Here is a 9,807-nt window from a genome sequence, read left to right on the forward strand (position 1 = left end):
CTATATTCTTTACATGCTATAATCTATTCTATTCAATCTCTTTGTTTCCAAGCAAAAAAAAGGAAATGGCCATAAAATAGGCCAAATGGTTACAGGCAGAAGGGCCCACTGACACCTGAGCCCACCGGGAGTTTTCCTGGTATTCCAGTGGGCCAGTCCAAAACTGATCCCACACTACTTTGCTTCTTTCCCTGTCTCTTACACAACTGAACCGTCTTCCTACTTACTCTACATTTTTCCTCTCTACTACCCTCAACAAACTTTAATAACACATAACATTTGTATTATTAATAACATGAGCAGTAATCCCCCAGCAGGTCCTCTTACAAACTTCCAGTGTATATGATGCTGACCCCCAGATAAAGGATTGGGTTTTTTAAAAGCACACACAGCCTATGAAAAAGGCTGAATTTACCCTATCCTGATCATAGGGTAAAAATGTCACATGACTCTAAGGTTACTTGTAGTAGCCACATATGGTGGAGAAATTAGGGGTGATTCACTAAGGTGCGTTAAAACGAGCACTATTTATAGCATGCCTTAAAAATGTTATTGTGTCTTAACGCACGATTCACTAAAAGGATACTTCCGTTAATTTAGACGCGATACTGTTTGCGTTATTTAAGTTGCAAAGACTATTTTCGTGCAGTATTTGACGCAACACACGCTAAATAATGCAACGTGCACAAACTGTCGCCGCGTGCAAAAAAAAGCATGCCATGTTAGCCATATACACCATTACTTTCGGAAAATTACTGTTCTGAAAATGACCATTTCCCTGCAAACTGGGGGCTGCATCACGCTAGGGCCAACACAGACTTGAATAAATCCCACTGCAAAGTGTTTGTGAATCATGCGTTAGTATTATTTCTGCGCGCTAATTAACGCAATGCGTTAAAATTAACGCATTCAGTTGCGCACTATTTAACGCATGCGATATGCGGCTTAACATATGTGATAATACTTTAGCGAATCGCACGTTTTTTTTCACGTCAATTTTAACGCAAAAAAGCATGCGATAATGCTTATTGACCTTTATTATCTCTTATAAGGTGTTCTGGTGTAGAAATGTGCCCAAGAATGTGTAGAATTGGGTAGTGTGCATGAAAGACTAGGATCGGGAGAGTTGCCTGTGGTCAGTTAATGGCGTGCGTGTTATTCACTACATCACACAAGATGTTGTTACTGGGATTAAAATTATAAAACATAATTACATAATAATTAAAATTTATATGTCTTTTAGTCTTTTTTTTTTAGTCTTTTTTGTTTTTATGACGTAGATCGTGAGACAATGTGCCCAGAGCCTCATAGAAATACCATACAATCTTTAAAACATACTATATTGTATATGTTGCGTCAAGGACCAAAGGAATTATGACACATTTTTATACAGCAAGTCATGTGACAAAGGTGAACACGGGTAAGCGCTAAATGCAAAGTTCTTCAATGCTATTATTTGTAGGATCAAAAACATTTATTTCAGTTGCTGCACTCCTGAGCAGGCCATTGGCAAGAGTAGTGTGCGCAGAGCGCTACAGATCCCAAGGTTACACGCAGTATTTATTCAGGGCCCAGGTGTTCATGACATCATGTGAATAACTACCATTCGCATGACATCATTAATTTTTAATGTCATCGAAACAGGTTTACACATACTAACAAAAGTAAATTTGAAATAATTGTTCAATAATGTCTGGCAATATGGATTCTAGACGCCCATCTCTTAGAGCAAGCCCCACAATGTATCTGATGTACTGCATTTGATGATCTGGAGACTTCCTCCGCTAAAATAATATTCAGCATGAAAGAACCATGAAAAACATATTTCTGTCTTCATCCTATGAAAAACAGCACTTTTATTTTAAGGTTAGGTACATGGATTCTTTAATATTTTATCATTCAAATGCTATCTCTTCCATTTAAGGCATATAAAACTGAAATCCCTTCCATGCTGCTTCTAACCTTTACCTCTCTTTTTCTCTGTATCTTGTTCCATTCCTGACAGCAAAACTCTTGAGCTTCTCCATGTTTCTGGAATTCCCTGCCATGACCTACCAGACTCTGCCCTTCCTTTCCAACCTTTAATACTATAAGCAAATAATGACATTCTGTGTTTTTTGTTAGAGAGCATAGGATAGCTATTAATTTGCAGAAATAATGGATGCCCTGGAAATGCTTTGTAGCTCTTTCAGTAAAGCTATGCAACATACATTAGATGACAGTTTGCAAAGAAAAACAACTGTCACAGCACATCAAACACAATGCAAACTAAATCCCTTTACATTCTCTTTTCTACACATATTCCACACTCAGCAACAATACAGATATATATAAACACTGCCCAGTCTCATCCTCAACTGTACTGAAACTTCCATCCATTCAAAATGGCAAAGGTAAGCCAGAATAATGAAATCTCAAAATATTTTTTAATAATAATCACTAAGTTTGTACCTTCAAGAGCTCTCATTTAATCCTTAGATTGCCACGGGATATTGTCACACTCATATACACATACCCACACAGTTACCTTTTGAAACTATAAAATAGGATTTGTTATAGAACATACAAAAGGTACAGTATGTTTCTTGGTGGTTACACATTGAATAAGCAGTAAAATGTTAGCTTTACTGTATAGTATAGTATATCATATTGTGTTTTAGAACTTTGGTTCTTGCATAATGTAGAGAACATCCTCTTTCTACATAATAACCATTACAGAGCATGTGGCCATGGGGCTGCTGTATTACTTTACTTCAACAGAAATATCTTCCATCCAGTTTATTATAAAGAAGCCACAAACTGACCCAAACAAGTCTTCTTGTATGAAGTTAGTTTCCTAACAAAACAGTCTGCTTAGCTTTACATCAGGAGTGTGGACAAAGTAACTTCAGCATTTCTGCTACAACTTCACAACTTCATCTGTCACAAAGTCTCTAATTTAAACTATCTCTCGGCAGATCATTTTCTACGAGGACAGGAACTTCCAAGGCCGCTGCTATGAGTGCAGCTCAGACTGTTCTGACCTGTCCTCTTACTTCAATAGCTGCAACTCCATCAGGGTGGATAGTGGGAACTGGATCCTCTATGAGCACCCCAGTTACAAGGGACACCAGTATTACCTCTGGAAAGGAGAATACCCCGACTTCCAGAGATGGCTGGGTTTCAACGACTCCATCAGGTCCTGTCGCATGAGTCCCTATGTAAGTGTTAAGTGATGTCTAAGCTATTTTAATCATCCTTGGGTGCTATAGTTACCTTGTTCAAATTTTATTTGTGGTTTCGGTGTTATTCCCATGGATTACACACAATTTTATCATGTAAAACCAACCTAATTTCAATGCATAGTGTAACAGACAGGTTAGTAAACTGACAAGTAACTAAAAAGTTCCTAACTGATTGTAGAGTAATGTAGGGCATTAATTCATCTTTTGTTACTTACACTGCTTGATTAATTAAAGTATATTATATCTTGGCCCTGGCCAGCTCACAGGATACACCAGTCTAAATAACACTGTTCTCAATGAGTACTACCCAGCTGGAAACATGTATTACATAGTAATTATGTATAGAACTTAATGATACAACTATTTCTATATGTTATTTATATATATCCAATATTTTTCTGTCTCATTTAAAGCACCAAGGACAATACAAAATGAGAATCTATGAAAGAGGAGACTTCCAGGGGCAGATGATGGAGTTCTTTGATGACTGCCCCAATACTTATGATCGATTCCGTTTCCATGACATTCACTCCTGCAATGTGTCTGACGGCTACTGGATGTTCTACGAGGAACCCAACTACAGGGGGCGTCAGTACTACCTGAGACCCGGAGAATACAGGAGATACAGTGACTGGGGAGCCTCCAGTGCCAGGATTGGATCTTTCAGAAGAGTTCATCACATGTTTTAAATCATTTCTGATACATAACATTTGAAATATGTTTACATTTGAATAAACATCACAATTCAAAGGTTTCTTTACTGATGTATATTTTCTTACAAATGTTTATATCAGTTTCCAACCTGATTTATGTATGTGAACATATATCTTAAGTCTCCTAGATGACTTGTTATATATGTTAGGAAGCCAACACACAGTATATAAAGCATTTTCATTATATATTATTATTATAGATATTATGCATATAAGTAATGCTTTATGACTTTTCAGCTGGGAGCCATAATGGTATTTGTTCGAGACTTAGCCCATACGATAAAATAGTTTTTGACTGCACAAAGCTGGAGAAACGTTTTTGAAGACAAAATTGGGGAAATCCTTTGACAAAAGAGCCAGATTGGTAAAAAAAAATGTAATTCTTGAGATAAGCTGTGAAAACTATTAGATAATCTTCAGAAAAAGAAAAGAAATAATATAAAGGCATGAAACGTACAACATTTTATAAGGACAAACAACCTTTGCTAAATTTTCTGAAATAAAGAAAACTTAAGAATAACGGCAGGATTTCTTAATGCTCTAAAATGTATCCCCCTACTGTTACATATAAACACATTAGGAGCCATGTTAGAGTTAAGTGAGCACATAAAGGAATGAGGCTGGAGCCGTGCAGGCTTTGTATGATTAAGGAACTTCAAGATGATCTAAAATGCTTTCATCAATATTGTTATAACCCAACAAGATGACTAAGCTTTTTCTTACCAGAAACAATGCATGTCCTTGTAAGCAAGAGGGAGCAGGCTGTTACCATAAGGCATGGTCTTGTCTGCTATTATTTACTAATGGTGGAAAGTAAACAAGAAGATAAAAGAGGAAAGACCAACTCTGTAGACACTTTCTCCGGTTGGAGGCCTACTGGGGGCAGTGGATGATCTAGTCTAAATTTGGAAATGGGAATTGTGTAATATATATAATTTAGTAAAAGTATGCAGAAGTAAGTAATACTGTATGCTTTTGGAACTACGGATATTTACATAGTTACATAGTTACATAGGGTTGAAAAAAGACCAGTGTCCATTAAGTTCAACCCTTCCCAAGGAAACCCAGCACACCTAACCCACACCTACCAATCTATACACTCACATACATAAACTATAAATACAACCACTAGTACTAACTGTAGATATTAGTATCACAATAGCCTTGGATATTCTGATTGTTCAAGAACTCATCTAGGCCCCTCTCAAAGGCATTAACAGAATCTGCCATTACTACATCACTAGGAAGGGCATTCCACAGCCTCACTGCCCTCACCATGAAAAACCACCTACGCTGCTTCAAATGGAAGCTCTGTTCCTCTAATCTAAAGGAGTGACCTCTGGTGCGTTGATTGTTTTTATGGGAAAAAAGAAAATCCCCCAACTGCCTATAATCCCCTCTAATGTACTTGTACAGAGTAATCATGTCCCCTCGCAAGCGCCTCTTTTCCAGAGAAAACAACCTCAACCTCGACAGTCTAACCTCATAGTTTAAATCTTCCATCCCCTTTACCAGTTTAGTTGCACGTCTCTGCACTCTCTCCAGCTCATTAATATCCTTCTTAAGGACTGGAGCCCAAAACTGCATCGCATACTCAAGGTGAGGCCTTACCAAGGACCTATAAAGTAAATTATGTTTTCATCCCTTGAGTCAACGCCCTTTTTTATACAAGACAGCACTTTGTTTGCTTTAGTAGCCACAGAATGACACTGCCTGAAATTAGACAATTTGTTATCAACAAAAACCCCTAGATCCTTCTCCATTAAGGAAACCCCCAACACACTACCATTCAGTAGATAGTTAGCGTTTATATTATTCCTACCAAAATGCATAACTTTGCACTTATCAACATTGAACCTCATTTTCCAGTTTGCTGCCCAGTTATCTAATTTTGTCAAATCGCTCTGCAAAGCGGCAGCATCCTGCATGGAACTTATAGTTTTGCACAATTTAGTGTCATCAGCAAAAATAGAAACAGTACTCTCTATGCCCACCTCCAGGTCATTAATAAACAAGTTAAAAAGCAAAGGACCAAGGACTGACCCCTGCGGTACTCCACTAACCACACTGGTCCAATTAGAAAATGTTCCATTTATCACCACTCTTTGTAATCTATCCTTCAGCCAGTTCTCTATCCAATTACAAATATTATGTTCTAGGCCAATATTCCTTAATTTGATCATTAACCTTCTGTGAGGTAATGTATCAAACGCTTTAGCAAAGTCCAAGTAGATGACATCAACTGCCATTCCAGCATCGAGGTTCCTGCTCACCTCCTCATAAAAGGCGACTAAATTAGTCTGGCAAGATCTGTTACGCATAAAACCATGCTGGCACAAACTTATAGTATTGTGAACTGCAATGTATTCAAGTACCCTATCCCTTATTACCCCTTCCAAAATTTTTCCTACTACTGATGTCAGACTAACAAGGCCTATAGTTTTCAGGCTGAGAACAGGATCCCTTTTTAAATAACGGCACCACATTAGCAATTCGCCAGTCTCTCGGCACCATGCCAGACCCCAATGAATCCTGAAAAATTAAGTGAAGAGGTTTGGCAATCACAGCGCTCAGCTCATTTAATACCCTGGGATGAATCCCATCCGGCCCTGGACCTTTGTTTACCTTTACATGTTCAAGTCTCTTTTGAATTTCCTCCTGAGTGACCCATGCGTCAGTAGCTAAATTACTAGAACTGGGTATATTAAAAGGGAAGCCTTCATTATCTGGCTCCTCAGATGTATAGACAGATGAAAAATAAGAGTTCAAAATTTCAGCTTTTTCCCCGTTCTCATCAACCAACTTAACCCCCCGTGATAATAATGTTCCCACCCCTTCTTGCTTCATTTTTTTACTATTCACATAATTAAAAAATAATTTTGGATTCTTTTTACTCCTAGCTGCAATATCCCTTTCCATTTCTATTTTAGCTTGCTTGATATTTATTTGCTTCCTTGTACCTGATGAAAGTTTCTGCTGTCCCAGCTAACTTGAATGCCCTAAAAGCACGTCTTTTCTTACCAACCTCGACACTAACACTTTTATTCAGCCATAAAGGTTTTGCTTTGCGATGCCTCTCCTTGCTTACAAGGGGGATATACTGTTGCGTATACCTGCAAAGCAATGTTTTAAAGATGTTCCATTTTCCTTCTGTGTCTAACCCCATGAAAGGCCTTTCCCAGTTGACACATTGCAAAGATGCCCTTATACTGGCAAAGTCTGCATGTCTAAAATTGAGCGTTTTAGTTACTCCCTTATAGCGCTGTCTCTGCAGCATTATCTCAAAGGAGACCATGTTGTGATCACTGTTCCCCAAATGCTCACCCACACAAATGTTAGAGATGAGTTCATTATTATTAGATATTACCAGGTCCAAAATAGAGTCATTCCTAGTAGGTTCTTGAACCGCTTGAAATAAAAAGTTGTCATTTAGCATATTTACAAACCTACTAGCTTTTTCTGGCCACCCCATTACTCCAGTCAATGTCCGGATAATTAAAGTCCCCCATAATAACAACTTGACCCAGTTTTGAAGCCTCCTCCATTTGCAACAATAGCTGGGCCTCATCCCCCTCATCTATACGGGGTGGTTTATAGCATACACCAATGACCATTTTCTTTGTGACCTTCAGCCCTACTGAAATTTCTACCCAAAGAGATTCGACGTTTTCATTGGTAATGTCTTTATTACATGGCTTTAAATCTGACTTTACGTAAAGACAAACCCCTCCACCCTTTTTAATCACTCTGTCCCTCCTAAAAAGTGTATAACCATTTAAATTCGCAGCCCAGTTGCATTTATCATCCCACCAGGTCTCAGTGATACCTATTAAATCATAATTTTCAATACATGCAATAGCTTGCAGCTCCCCTAATTTACCCGACAAGCTTTGCACATTAGCCAGCATGCAGCGGAGATTACTACTTCTCCCTCTGATGTTTACATTAGCTAACGGAGAGTTAGAGCTAAGGCAATTATGAGACTGCTTTCCTTGTAACGGAAGCTCCTTATCTTATCACTCCTCCCCCACAACCCTTTGCTAGTCCCCCTGCCCCGTCTACACTAATTTTCCCATAGAACTCTAGCTCACCCACCCCCCCCTTGTCTAGTTTAAACACTCCTCCAACCTCTTAACCATTCTCTCCCCTAGCACAGCAGATCCCCTTCCATTGAGGTGCAATCCGTCACGGCTGTATAGATTGTACCCCAAGGAAAAGTCAGCCCAGTGCTCTAGGAACCCAAACCCTTCCTACACCAAGACTTTAGCCACGCATTTAGCTCCACTTGGCACCGGCAAAATTTCTGAAAAAATGACATTGGAGGACCTTTGCTTAATCTTAGAGCCTAGATCCCTGAACTCACTCTTTAAGGTCCCCCACCTACCGTTCATTTTGTCGTTAGTACCGATATGTACCAAGACAGCCGGGTCATGCCCAGCCCCTCCCAATAATGTGGCAACCCGATCAACCACATGCCGAACCCTGGCACCAGGAAGACAGCAAACTGTCCGGTTGAAGCGATCCGCTTGACAGATTACCCTGTCCACCCTGTCCTAATGATTGAATCCCCTATAATCACAATCTGTTTAGGCCTAGCTCTGCTCTCCTCCCCACCACTACTAGAGAAACTGGTCTCCTGGCTGTTAGAAAGATCAGCCTCATCTAGAACCGCCAGTCCAGAGTTCACACTCCCATCTTCTTCACACAATCTGGCAAATCTGTTGGGATGCGCAAACCCTGGAGCAGCCTCCCTTTTCCTTTTACCCACACTAGATTTTCTAACTGTCACCCAGCTTACTGCCCTATCATCCTTTTGCTGCTCCCCTCCCCCCATACTATCTGACCCCGCTAGCACTTGTTCAGTTAGCAAGAGACTTCTTTCAAGATTGTCAATAGAACGCAGTGTTGCAACTTGTTCCTCTAGTGCTCTAACGCGAGCCTCTAAAGTGGCAATTCGCTCACAACCACAACAGACGTATGCACTTTGGAACTGTTGTTCCACAAGTGCATACATGTGGCAGGCTGTGCACTGTGTCAGACCTTCAATGTTGCTGCCACTCATTCTCCCAGTTACAAGAACAGTTAAACAAAAATAGGTGAAAGGGCTTGTAGTAAATACCTTGTTTTACCTTGTTTTTAACTCCCTTAGTGTTTAACTCCTGAGTTTATAACTCCACTTACAGAGCCCCCACTAACTCCTGAGTTTATAACTCCACTTACAGAGCCCCCACTAACTCCTGAGTTTATAACTCCACTTACAGAGCCCCCACTAACTCCTGAGTTTATAACTCCACTTACAGAGCCCCCACTAACTCCTGAGTTTATAACTCCACTTACAGAGCCCCCACTAACTCCTGAGTTTATAACTCCACTTACAGAGCCCCCACTAACTCCTGAGTTTATAACTCCACTTACAGAGCCCCCACTAACTCCTGAGTTTATAACTCCACTTACAGAGCCCCCACTAACTCCTGAGTTTATAACTCCACTTACAGAGCACCTACCACCAGAGCAAGCTCCACTGGAGTGCCAGTGGTTCTATTTAAACAGTCTGTAAAGGTCAACTAATGAAACCCCACCCCCTCAAACTGAGGGTAATTACAAAGGAATGTAACCTGCTGTATGCCTATGGATCCCACAAACTTTGTAAATTAGCACCAAAAACAACAATTACTTTTGAAAAAAAAATAAAACCCAATAGTTTGCTGCCAGGCAGGTGGCCAAAATGAAGAGGGGGGGCATAAAAGGCGTTCATGCAGATAAGTACCAAGCCCTCCTGAATATTTTTGCAGGGAGACCCGTTCACTGGTAGTAAAACCTCTGCTTAACTGTGCAGTTAGCAAAGTAAACTCATTATAGCTATAGCTTAT

General features: G+C 39.8%; 1 protein-coding gene across 1 annotated transcript; it reads left to right on the forward strand.

Annotated features, from left to right (window-relative positions):
• Positions 1-2,381: 2,381 nt before the first annotated feature.
• Positions 2,382-3,974, forward strand: crygbl.1 (crystallin gamma B like gene 1; the record flags this gene model as incomplete). Its single annotated transcript, NM_001079313.1, is given in 3 exon segments — positions 2,382-2,393; positions 2,958-3,200; positions 3,638-3,974. Coding segments are annotated over 3 exon segments (528 nt in total). The 3' UTR covers positions 3,914-3,974.
• Positions 3,975-9,807: the final 5,833 nt, after the last annotated feature.

The sequence above is a fragment of the Xenopus tropicalis genome, chromosome 1 (genome assembly GCF_000004195.4).
Source record: "Xenopus tropicalis strain Nigerian chromosome 1, UCB_Xtro_10.0, whole genome shotgun sequence".
NCBI classification, from domain to species: domain Eukaryota; kingdom Metazoa; phylum Chordata; class Amphibia; order Anura; family Pipidae; genus Xenopus; species Xenopus tropicalis.